Here is a 13,188-nt window from a genome sequence, read left to right on the forward strand (position 1 = left end):
GGGAGTCTGCAGGGTCAAGAGTAGTTGGGACACATGGCCTGTTCTTCCACAACCACCCCACAGGCACAGGCTGTCAAGGGAATGGGCTGCTTATGAGGCCAAGGCGCTCAGGTAGGCATGCCTGTACCCAAGGCAGCCTCAGGAACTCTGGAGTGCCTGCCTCGCTGAGACCCTGTAAGCATGGGCAAGGATCACAGCAGCGTGACCAGTGCCGGCTAAAGATGGAGAATGGGCAGCCTGTCTACCCTACTGGACCTCACAGGACCTCTCTTTGAGGGTGGGGATGGGAGGGAGGAGATGTGAGAAGGGGGTTCTGGAATCCTAGCAATGTCTGGTATTTCTATCCAACACAGTGAGCTTAGAGTTTAGAGGCGAACTTAATTTAAATTCAAGAAAATAAACTGATGTACGTTAACAGTGACATTTCTTACCTACTCTAATCTTGGGGGTGAAATTCATACCAACAACCTAAGTAGACCCTAGATTATGCATGATCTGTATGAATATTCAATTTAGTCTTAAAGCGTGAAGATTTAAAAAAAAAAAGTAGTATATATCTAAAATTTAAAAAAAAAAAGAAACTTGAATGTGAACTTAATCTAATATTTGCATTTATTTTTAAATGAGATGGAGGGTATAAAACACCAGTCATGGAGTCAGGTTATCAATAAGGCCTCGTTCATCTTTTAGGCCAAATCACTTTTTAGGACTTCATGTAAAGCTCATAGAAGTTAAGAGACTGACTGAGATCCCCCTGACCTGATTTCAAGTTCTATCTAAACCTTACAAGCCATGCAACTTGGAGCAAATCACTGGACCTCTCTAGGTGCCAAATTACTCACTGGTAAAATGGGACTATTAATGCCAACCTTTCAGGGTTGTTGTGAGAACAAATGTGAGATAATGTATATAAAGTATCCAGTGTAGTATGGCACAGAGCAAACACTCAATAGAGGTAGCTCTTTTGAACAAAATGTGTGAAACAACTGGGCCAGAAACCGTAGGGAGTCGTGGAACTTGGAACTGGAGAGCATGCAGACCTTCTAAAGGATTGACATTTTGTTTTTATTTAAACACTCCTAGACAAATATTTCTGGATTCTAGATTTAGCTCCTGGGTCATAAGTTTGTAATCCCTAGTGTCAACACTGGTCTACCATGTGGCATTGATTCAGTGAATGGATGGAGGGGTGGGTGGGTGGGTGGATGGATGGATCAATGAGTGGGTGGATGGGTAGATGGATGGATGGAAAACGGGGAAGGAAAAGAGGAAGGGAGGGAAGGAGGGTGAGAGACAGGAGGGAAGGAGGATAAGAAGGAAGAAGAGATAGATGGTTGGACGGATAGATGGATAAATGGATGTATGCATGCATGCATGGAGGGATGATAGATGGGTAGGTGCCACATAAGTCCACTTTTGCTATTAAAAGTTATGATACATAGTAATTTCTTTTTAGCTAGCTACCTGGCTTGCCACTGGACCCCGATCTTTTGCTGGCAACCTAGTCTGTATACAATCACCTCCTCTAATGATTTAGACAACTATACTTCACTGTAACTTCAATGGAATAGACCTACATACCACTGAAGTTATTAGTGAAGCAAGAGACTACAGAGCTCTAAAACTCTAAGCTACAAAAAAATAAATAACTTCTATTTTCTTTTCAGTTCCAATAGAGCCTTCAGAATATACCTTCCAAATTATTATGTTGTGGGCAGTTAGGATGCTCTGATCATATAATTCATCTGTATGCCTGCAGAGTAACATAGTCTTTGGAAAATAACTTCCTTTTCTCCCAGGTATTATATATGAGATTACATCAATTTGTGGCAGGACGGATTTCCTGTAGTTCTTAAAGAGTATTTAAAAATTGAATTAGCTGGAAAATTTTTAAAAATTGAGAAATTTCACGTATAAACATCCAAATGAGGTGAATAAGTAGAAAAAAAAAAAAGTCACAAGATCTGGCAACCCTGGACATCAGGGCCACTACATTAGATTGTGCAGGCTTGCATGGGAGGCAGAGACACAACTACCCTATAAAGTAGATGGAGCCACAAAGGATGTGCAGTGTACAACAGGTACAACCTGCCAGGCAGATATTCCTCTGAGGCAATTAAAGGCTAAATCAAAACATTCACCGTCCCCCTTTAGATTGGGCCTGTGCTCCCCAGTGCCTCCCAGGTCCCCCAGTTCCTGATTTATTTCTTGTTTCATTTGTTTATGTTTCCTGCCTGGCCCCTAAGGCATTTTAGTTTACATTCTCTGCATTACATTTCTTTCCTTTCTGGCTGGCTGACAAAGTGGTTTGGCAGAAGTAAAGATGGGTTATCCATTTTAACCTTCTAATGTCATACAGCCAATTTTTTTTGTACTCAAGCACATATGACAAATAATGACAATAGTTTAAAAGAATGAGTAAGGTTTTACCTACTTCTGATTATGTGACTAATAAAGGTTAAGCCCTTTAAAACTGGGTTACAAATAGGTGTAATCTTATATTACTATTGCAATAATTTCATATCATATTTATTAGAAATATCAAGAACAGAATATAGAATATCTCTGATGCAAAATTCATCATAAAATGCAAATATATCTTAACATTTTCAGCACACTTCAATATATGTGACACATTTTATTTAAATTAACAATGCTTAGTTTCTAGAACAGAGAGATAAGTATGATTTTGAATTATGAATGTGTTTATTGTTTTTCCCTAACTTGATCCTTACTTAGCTTCTTTTGCTCTGTCTTATCCACACACTAAAAGCCTTTCTAGGGAGGGATTACTGTCATAAATATCATTGCATAAATTCAATTAATGGTTAAGCTTATTTAGAAAAGTCCTTAGTCATCAGAATGTTGTTGGAGAAACTAAGATAAAACCCATGTAATAAGACAGAAATGTTAGATTTCCTTAAATAATATATGGAAGAAGTTAGATTCTTTTATTTTTAGATTTTAAAGACACTCACTTTGAATGGCAATGTTTTATTCAATGAAAATAAACAGACAAAAATAATCTTTAATTTCTTCAAAGAGATTATGGTAGCTACCCACAATCTCTTTAAACTTTAGTGATCTGGCTATAGAAAAATTGATAGATTATTTATTGAAGATGGCATAAATCTAGGGGTATGGCAATTTTTAAATAAAAGCAAAAAGATTAAATTCTGGAAATCTCCAAAGACCTATATATGTTGAGAAAAAATTTTTAATCTTATAAAATATAGGAGAAATATGTAAGATATGAGAGATTTTTCTCCTCTGAATACATAAATACCTTACAGATCAAAACGATTTAATTTGTATTCTACAACGGACAAACCACAACTTGCTAGATCTTATTTCGTGAGTACAAACATTTTATCCATGGTGCCTAAGGCATATGCTATTTTAATTCATGGAATACTCCAGATACTCCAGTTCACTGAATGTTGCTACATATTCTACATCTGGATGGCCAGCTTTCGGAGATACACTGTATAAAAAGTTGTGCTTAGCAGTAAAAATTACCGTGAATGTAATTTATTCTTTTGTTCATGATTCAAAAATAAGTGATCACATTCCCTCACGGCATTATGAACCTAATGCATTTAAATACTGTCAATATAGGGTAATATACTAATGATGCTGGACCTCTGACCTACACACCTCGTCATTCATTTATTAATTTAATTAGTAAGATAAAATCATTTTATTAAATACATCTCTGAACCCATGGTAGTTATTTCAGAAAGGTTAAGAGGGAAAGAGGAAAATGGGATTAGTCTCCAGTTAGTTGAATTCCAGATTATGAGAAGTTTAATGTGTATTTTCTGAAATAATATGTATTTTCCAGGTTTTAAGAAGTTTAATATGTATTTCTTCTTCTGTACGAAGAGTAAAAATAATAAATTTTCAAGTAATTAAATGACTGATTGTTTCTAAATTTTATACCCTTGTGGATAGCACTAGAGTATGCTTATGTGACTAAGTTGAAATCAACTGAAACCACAAATGTGTAACTCAATAGTAGACGTAAACCTCCCTGGGCACTTAGGAGAATTTCAATATTAGCTCAGGAGCAAAAAATGATTTTAAGCAATGTACTGACTGGTACCAATAAGAGCACTTTTGAAGAGCTCTGGAACACAGAGTCAGTTTTTTGTTGTTGTTGTTTTGTTTTTATTCTCCACCTTGAAAACAAAAAGGCTGAAAAATAAAAATCAAAACTGGAAGTGTCATTTCATCGAATTCAGATTTACTCTATGGAATCTTGACGGCAAAGGGGTCTTACAGCAGGAAGTGTCATAAAATAGCTTGACAGACATATAACAGTGTTGAGGAAGGAGGAAAAAAAAAAGAGAGAACTGTATTTCAATTCCAAATTACACAAACAAAAAGAAATATATAACACATCACACTGATCTTTAATCCACTTCTCATTAAGCTAAAATTCTCCGTTTTTAAGGAAAACCACATGAGATACCTCAGGTAAGTTTCCACTGTTGACCACCTTACCTTTCACCTTATCTATGGCTAACAGCAAACTGGGGGCAAGGCTTATCTGCTCTACCAGCACAACTCTCTGCAGCTCGTCAGATTCGTTCATTAACAAGCTCAGACCCCTTACCTGGTGGGAGAAATGCTGTATGTTGTTGCAACTGCATGTTGGCTAGAGCCTGTTGGTATTGGAAAATACCAGTGTTAAAGACTGCGGTGGCACCGTTGGTTTTTTCAAGAGCAGGCCTCTTTGGTAATGGGGGAAGTACAGCTTGAGGAATTCCCTGTTCAGTGAATGAGTATAAAAAACAAATACCAGTAAAAAGAGAAAAAGAAAAAAGAAAAATCAGTGGAAGGCTAAAATTGTTAGGAAGCATGAGCAAGCAAGCAGCAGAGCACTGAACTACCCAGGGGGAAAAAAAAAATCCAATCAACAAAAATGAAAGAAAAAAAAAAGGCAAGATAAAAGCTTTAAGGGAAGCATTATTTTTGTCCAAAAAAAACCCAAAAACAAACAAAAAAACCCCAAACCAAGCCAAACCAAACCAAAAAAAAACCCCACTAGGACGAGAGCACATGTTATAATGTGTTAAAGTGTTTTAAGTCCCATAATGCTTCAGGCTTTCTGTGAGAAGCCACTGATTTGGGGAAAGAAGAAAAGCTGCACTGCGAGCTCCATGAGGATTGACGAGTATAAGCAATGTTAATTGTTAATTGTACAGAGTGACCGAAACAGGTAAAATAAAAACTATTTCCACTCTGCTCCTCCCCCCAGACCTACCTAGACATGCAAATATCCCAGAGCATGCAAGTTTTTTTTTTTTTCTTAAACACTAAACTATAAATATTTACAAATAAATAATTCTATCACTAAAGCCATGCTAACCAAACAGGTACATAAATATACAGTCAAAAATACATTTTTAATGTCCTTAAAGTATTTCACTAGAACATTCTACAATGTAGTTAAACTGAATGTGGGCTGCTGGGCTTTTGGAATCTTTCATGGTATGATATCTGTCCAGGTACTTATAGTATAGTCTTCCCACTAATTTTGTCAGGAAACCACACTCAGTTTTTCATTGTACTTTACAATTTTATAACAGAAAAAGGAATATATATTTTTAAATTGATAAAAAAAAAACTTGTATCTACAATAAAGCTACATGCCAAGCTAAAAGGTGAAAGGTCATAGTACCAGGTCAAAGGTTGCCTCGAGGGGTCGCTTCAGTGATTTGACAGCCGACTGAGTCTTAATTAGCAGGCAGCGAGCACATGATGGCAATGGGCCAGTGGGGTTCAAGCGCATTAACATAAACAGCAAGCAGAGGTGCATCATGGGGGCAGCAGTGCATTTTTGGGTAGGTGAGAAAAAACAAATAAAAAAACAAATCATCGGAATGCCATATACAACGAATAACAAGACTAAGCATGCACAATAAAGGCACTACTGAGTTGTTATTGGGAGGATAACTCCTCTTTGTAGTTAATTACAAACAAGATACTCTAACAGAAAAAAAAAAAAAGAGTGAAAGGAAGAGAGGAGGAGAGAGTCTGCCTTCTGTATTTTTGCTCAAGTATCCGTAAACAAACACAGAAAAGACCTCTCTCGCGATTATTTTACTGTGCTGTGAATACCACACAGTATGTGTTATGAATATCTTCATGACTAAGTCATATATATTTATGTAAAAAAAAGGACAACATTAAAACAGCTAAGCAAAGAACAAAGAATGGACTCATTAAAATCAGCTATTAGATCACATTAAAATTTACCTTAAGAATATAGGGATCTGCTCTAAAGGATCCAATCTCTAACTCCTTGAGTACTGCTGTCTGTCTTTCTCCTTTCTGTACGATGGCAAAGCCAAGCTTCTCTAGTTTGACAACTATGTTTAATGCCACAACATGACTTAAGACGATCTAGGTAGCACACGGTTGAAAATCTGGTGGCTAATCCTCAGAACAATTTTGCTTAAGCAATTCTCCTAAATAGTTCCAGATTATGTTCTTGTTAAAAGCAAGATACATGTAGAGAAGAGCCTTGATGTGCAAAAGAACACACCGAAGGGGAACAACGGCTGATTAGATGGCACACAGAAAAATAAGAGGACCGAAAATGGCAGTATCGTTAGGTTGAAAAAGGAGACGGGTGTTCTTTACAAAGCGGAAGTTTCAGAAACCCTATATCCAGAATAAGACAGAGTAGTAAGAGTTAGGCCAAGGGTAGGAGCAATCGGAACCATTTGAGGAGTTACCCTCACATCTGTGAATGGTTAACTTCATTATGTATTGTCGGGGATACCTGAACAAACATATCTTCAGCAAAAAAAAAAAAAGAAGAAAGAAAAAAAAAATTGAAAGGTTAATAAAGGAACAGCTTGTAGTCAGATACAGTGGTTCAGTCTGGCGGCTAGCAGAGACAGAGCCGGGGTTGCTACTCACCATGGCGGCTGCAGTGGCTGCAGCCTGAGCTGCCGCAGCCTGGTTGACCTGGTACTGGGCAGCCTTGATCTTGGCTTGCAGATGTGCGGGAGGGTGAAAGTATTTGCACTTTTCCCGTGAGCATCTCCCTTTGATGTAATCCATGCACACGGTGACTGTGTTGTCATTGGTGTCAATCATTGTGCTGTCAGCAGGATGAGCAAACCGACAGTCGTTTTCTCCTCTGTTACAATTGCCTCGCTGGTACTCTCGACATACCTACGAGGTCATGAAGCGCAGGGGACTCAGTCAACATGGGCAAAGAGAATCCTTCCAAGGGTTTTGACTTAAAGTGCAAGACTGGTGGTAGAAGGCCACACGCAAAGGGGGAAAAGATCATTTGCAAAAAAAAAAAAAAAAAAAAAAACACCGAATAACTTGAGTTCCTCATTGAGTGCACAAGTTATAACCCCATCTCAGTAGGACTTCCATGAGAAAGAAAATGCATATTTGATATGAATTATGGTAAGACATCTAATTTAAATTATGTTGATGTACTTATTAATTACCAAGGGAAAAACAGTAACTTTACAGTGAAGAGACCTGGCAGGCCCCACTTTAACCAAGTGATCAAAGTTAATAACACCAAGAAGACATAATGGCATCATGTATCCATTGATAGGACACACCGATAAAAAGGCCACCACATCACTTTCGTTTATTATTGCTGAGACTGCATAACCTGAATTTAATCATGACAAAACATCAGACAAACTGAAGTGGGGGAATGTTTTACGAAATAACTAATCAGTACTCTCTTAAAAGTATCAAGGCCAAGAAAGGCAAAAGACGATGAAACACTGTCACCGACTGAATGATCCTGGGGTCAGAGAAAGGATATTGGTAGAGAAACTGGTGAAATCTGACTGAAGTGTGTAGACTGGCTAATAGCAGAATATCACCGCCAATTTGTTTTGTAAGTGATGACACGGTCGTGTGAGTGGTTAATATTTAGGTAAACCAGGTGACGGATAGGTAGGAACTCTTGGTTCTATTTTTGCAACTTCTGTGCTATCTGAAATTATTTACAAGTAAAAGTATAAAAAGTAACACTTGATAGCTTTTTAGTAAAATGTTTCCAAGTGCTATGTTTCTGATCATTAGAGATTCACTTGGTAGATATATGAAGCAGAGGGAAAAAGATTAGTTTTTGTTACTGTCTATTTGGTTTATATCTGTTAATTGTGGATGGAGTCCCTGGGGAAAGAGTGAAAATGGATCATTTCTCATGTGTCTGCTCAATTTTGACTCCTCCTATTGAAGTTTGTCATGATGGCTGCTCAAATCAGGAAGTTGCCAACACCGGCTTCATTTGGGACAGTTTGACCTTGTTACCACAAGAGGGCCATCTAAAACACAGAATGTCCTTTTAATATTTCATGCTCCTACTTCGTGCTTCAAGGAGACAGTTTTTATTTTTCACGTATCTTTTCACAAACTGAGAAAATATACAGACCCCAAGCACTTTATTTTGGAGTACAGCAAGAAAGAGAAACGGGAACCATGCTATGATTTTAAAAGCAAAGGTTTTCTTGGATTTGTGTACATAAAATGATCACATTCAATTCTAGGTACTTTTCCTCCCCATTATATCCATATCCCACTATTGAGCAAAGTGCTTCCTTTTAAGAAGACCGCTATAATTCGTATCATGCTACATCTGAAAACGGGCATTATAAATGACATCTTGCACTATTTTTAAACCTCGAGCTAGCTGAAGCCTTGTATTCCATATACACAGCAATGAACCGACTTTATTCATCACCTCATTCATTTATTTAATTTAAAAAATTTACTGAACAAATATTATAGGCCAGACACTCTGAGAGATATTAAGAATCCAGAGATGACTTAGGAAGTTACAGAGGACCCTCTTGTTTTTTTCTCATTGTGTCTGTCTTCTGGAACAGAAGAAAACAAGGCTAACCAGGAGTTTATAATTTGAAAAGCAAAAGTGATTAAGCCCTTCCCCTGAACTACTGTCCTCCACTGTAGCTGATTAGCTGCGGAGCTTTCTACACCACAAATCCCCAGTCCCTAACCAACACTTAACTGGATTAGGCTCAACAAAACAAGCAGGACAAGAGAGACACACTTAACTGAGAACAAAAACTTCTCATGTATGTATACGAAATTTACGCTGAGTTTATACTATCGTATGAACAAAAAGGCTATCTTTGTGTTGAAGCAAATCCATGTCAATGCAGTCTCATACGATAGGAAACTCTACATGAATGCACACTTATGGGGTTAGTTCTCCAGTAATTCTTGCTTTCTTGAACATGCTCACAGACGAACTGGCAACAGATGAGCTGACACCCTCCCTGTCAATTTATCTTACTCTTTGCCACACTGACAAGAAAGATCTGAAAGCAGCCTCTCTGTGGGCTCTTTAATAACTATTAAAATCTAAGATTCCTTATTTTCCCAAAAACAATTATGCCAGTGCCTGGTGCCAGACATTTGAGTGTCATTCTCCCAAAATACAATCTGAGTACTGGGCTTTTGACTTTTTGTTTCTCTGTCTCAACACTCTTTTCACTTTCAGTGATATAAACCAAGATTCAGATTGCATACAAATGGTCATTCTAATACACCTCATTCCTCTCTGTTTGCTTCATGCATGTGAGTGTGTGGTTGGTACAGCTTAAGGACTGGTTTATTATACTTTTCCACTCTTTGCTCTCTTGCAAGATGCAATTCAGGAGAACTCTCAATGTATTTAAGGGGATTGATAACTAGGAATCCACTTAGAATTTGTCCCCAAACCAGCCTTTTTGAAGGTTCAGAGGATCTAGTCAACTGCTTTGGCATGATCTGCATTTTTTACGGTCTTATTTTTTCCTAGCTTCAAGTTCTCCCAACATGAGAAATGGAACAGAATAAATACACTGAAATAGCTGTTCTCCCATTATTTCTGCTTTTGAAAAAATAAACAAAAAACAAAAAATCTCCTGTGCAAACTTGTACTGCTGAGAGCTATCTGCCAGGGGGGCTAGTGAAGTGCGCCAAGTGCCAGATGTGTGTCTGCATCCCTGGTACCTACCTGAACAGAGCAAATTTCCCAAGGCTTTCAAGACACATTTTGTCTAATGATCACCAATAAAACAGAATCTATCCCTTGACTGTCGAACTTGGGTTTGGCCTGGTTTCTTTGATGAACTCAAGAAAACTTTAGACTATGCTGATCCTCAAAAAAAAATCTCTTAGATGTAGTATTATATTAGTAAATGAAATAAGCGGCTGACAAAATGTCAACAAATGTGATCTTATAATTCGAATCAGGATAAGAAATTGTACGATTTACCATACAGAGAAGTTAAAACACGACAGGTTTAAAATCCTAACACCACTGTGGTTTTTTCTCTTCTCATCCAGTCTTCCGCAGCTACACATTTTTCAAATAGTTGTAATGATGGTACAGCTACTACTTGGTGACCTGTTTTTTGTTCAACAGTGTGCATAAGCATTTTTTTGTTTTACTCAATAGTGTCTGGCATGATCATTTGTGATGGCTGCATCAAATTCCATCAAACCGATGTGCATACTATAGGTAACTCTTTCAGAGATCATTTAGATTATTTCTAGATATTCTCATGTTACAAATAATATTGCAAAGAGTATGTTCACGACTATAGATATTTAAAAAAACATTTTCTAAGGTTAAATCTGCGGAAATGGCATTAGTGGGTCAACAGATATAAGTACTTTTTATAGTTTGGTAAGTGGATTAAATAATTAAATTAATTAGATTAAAATAATTCCATCTATTTAGCTAAACACAAAATGTGTTTCAATCAAGAAAATGTTGAGTCTTTTACTCTGTAAACATTAAGGCAGGATTTGTTTTGTAAATCAGGTAAGTTTAATAAATTTTCATACAAAATAGGTAAGAGTCTGCTTTTACATTAAAACCCATCAAGTCAATAAAGATAGCCATTGAAAACATTTAAATACTAAATTCCATTTCTAGAACCATCTATGCAATAAAGTTTATAACTTTAAAAAATCAAAAGAAAAAGGTACTTAGAAGAACTTCCCAAAGAAATGTGAATTATTCTATGTAAACCTTTTCTCGTTAATTAAATAGCAGTAGTAGAGTGGAAAGAAAATAGAGTTTAGCATCAGAAATTGTGGGTTCTATCTAGTTACTAGACTTACCAGCTATGGAATCATGAATACTGAGTAAGATAATGGATAGATAGCTGAAAACACATAATACAAATCTGGTTAAAATAAAAAGTTCTGTTATTTGACCTCTAGGGTTTTTTTGTTTTGTTTTTTTATTAATGTGACAAGCGTATTTCAAAATGGTTAGAATAATAATAGGTTTTATAAGTAGTATTAAATTCAGCAATGTTCTGCAATTAAGGCATTGGAATTCTCAGGACATTAATGTCAATGTTTGAACTTATTCAAAACTGGACAGTCATTTGCATGTTTGTTAAGGAGAGAGCTCTTTGAAGTAATATATTTTGTGCTCACCATATTTAACTCAGTCATGTTTGGAGAACAACTTCCAAAAGCAGGAACAGAGAGCTTATCATAACAGGAACAGGCACTATTTTAATATTTTAGAAAGTCATTTTAAAGTTTCATATAGCTCAAACTTAATGGAAAATAAAGTCTATGGTGGTTATTATTGAACAACAGGTATACACACACACACGTATATGTGTATATATACGTGTGTGTGTGTGTATATATATATATATAAGCTTATAATAAGCTCCATAATATTTGTCATGAAACTTTAAAAAAGGAGTACTGGATAATCAATAATTTTATCAAGGTATCCAAAGCATTAGTAGTCATGAGTATACAAGCTAATGCCAAGAATTGCCTGTATTTTCAACTCAAAAAGGATTATAATCTCCACAGTTTAAAATTCTGGTGGTTATGGGTAATGATCTTAGCTGATTGTATAATTAATTCCCAAGAGAGATATCTGATGATGTCATATCTAGTTTCAATCCGTTATCAAATAATTGTACAAATTTGGTCCATCTAAACTTCAGACATCAATGTCAGCTACCTCAAAGGATTTCTGTTAAAATCAAATGGGAATTGTCTTAGGGGCGCCTGGGTGGCTCAGTCAGTTAGGCCGCTATATTCGGCTCAGGTCATGATCCCAGAGTCCTGGGATTGAGTCCCGCATCAGGCTCCCTGCTCAGTGGGGAGTCTGCTTCTCCCTCTCCCTCTACCTATTTGTGCTCTCTCTGTCAAATAAATAAATATTAAATAAATAATCTTAGAAAAATAAAATAAAAAAAAAAAACAAATGGGAGTTGTCTTTGAAATCTAAAAGGCAGAACCCCTCATTACCATTAGGCCAGAGAACACAAGCATATTTCTATAGATAATATAGCTAAGAGTTTGTCACCTTACCTCATGTAATTACAAAAAAAAAAAAAAATCTGTATAGAAATGGCCAACTGAAAAAAAACCTTCCATTAAATCCACTTCCAGGTCTTCATTTATTCATTCCTATGAATGAATGCATAAACCAATAGGACAGGAAAATACACACAACTTTGAAACAAGCTCATCAATATGCCAAAATGCTGAAATCTATCGTTACTTTTATTACTCTTTCTAGATAAATGAAGATTGGGAAAGTTTAGCTTTAAGTTGAAGGAAGAAATGAGTGGAAGAACTGCAAAAATGAGTGGCCAAGCTTAGTAATTACTGTATTTTAAACAACTTACAACTCTTTCCTCTCCCAAACAAAGCTCCAACTAGCTACAGGGAATAGTAACTGATGGACTAGATGTTTTAAACGGGATAGAACTAATTTTAAGAAGCCATTCTAAAGCCTTATGACAGATTTAAAAAATAAACTACATAGACCTGTGTGCATAAAACTTGTCATATTTCTTAGTAATTTTCTAAAGATATTCAAATATCATAGAAGCAGTAGCTAACCACCCTCCCCAAAAATACAAAATTACAATAATCCTATCAATAAGGCTCTTTCATTAAAAGCATCTGCTTTTCTAATCTTATTTTGAATCAAATGTCTTTTATATGCAATAGATCATGACAAATCCATTAAACTCCTATAAAAATCTCAAGCTACGCATGCCTTCCACTACTACTTGAACCCTCATTTAGCTTTAAATGCTCTTTTTTTTTGTATGCAGTCAATAGAGACCATATTATATTGTTCTGTGCCTGTATGAAAAAAGTCTCTAGAGTCTTCTGTGTCAATAAGGA

The 13,188-nt window shown here is 36.3% G+C and overlaps 1 protein-coding gene across 13 annotated transcripts in view; it reads right to left on the reverse strand.

Moving 5' to 3' along the window:
• MBNL1 (muscleblind like splicing regulator 1) overlaps window positions 1-13,188 on the reverse strand; it is a 181,563-nt gene that overhangs the window by 13,848 nt on the left and 154,527 nt on the right. For 9 of the 13 annotated variants that reach the window (XM_044920250.1, XM_021685937.2, XM_021685933.2 and 6 more), the window contains 3 exons: window positions 6,934-7,191; window positions 5,687-5,740; window positions 4,619-4,772 (listed from right to left, as the gene is read on the reverse strand). In XM_044920250.1, coding sequence (XP_044776185.1) covers window positions 4,619-4,772; window positions 5,687-5,740; window positions 6,934-7,191 — 466 coding nt within the window. The remainder of the gene's footprint in view (window positions 1-4,618; window positions 4,773-5,686; window positions 5,741-6,933; window positions 7,192-13,188) is intronic. The other 4 variants (XM_021685934.2, XM_044920235.1, XM_044920246.1 and 1 more) reach the window with 2 other exon arrangements.

Source organism: Neomonachus schauinslandi, chromosome 1, assembly GCF_002201575.2.
Source record: "Neomonachus schauinslandi chromosome 1, ASM220157v2, whole genome shotgun sequence".
NCBI lineage: Eukaryota > Metazoa > Chordata > Mammalia > Carnivora > Phocidae > Neomonachus > Neomonachus schauinslandi.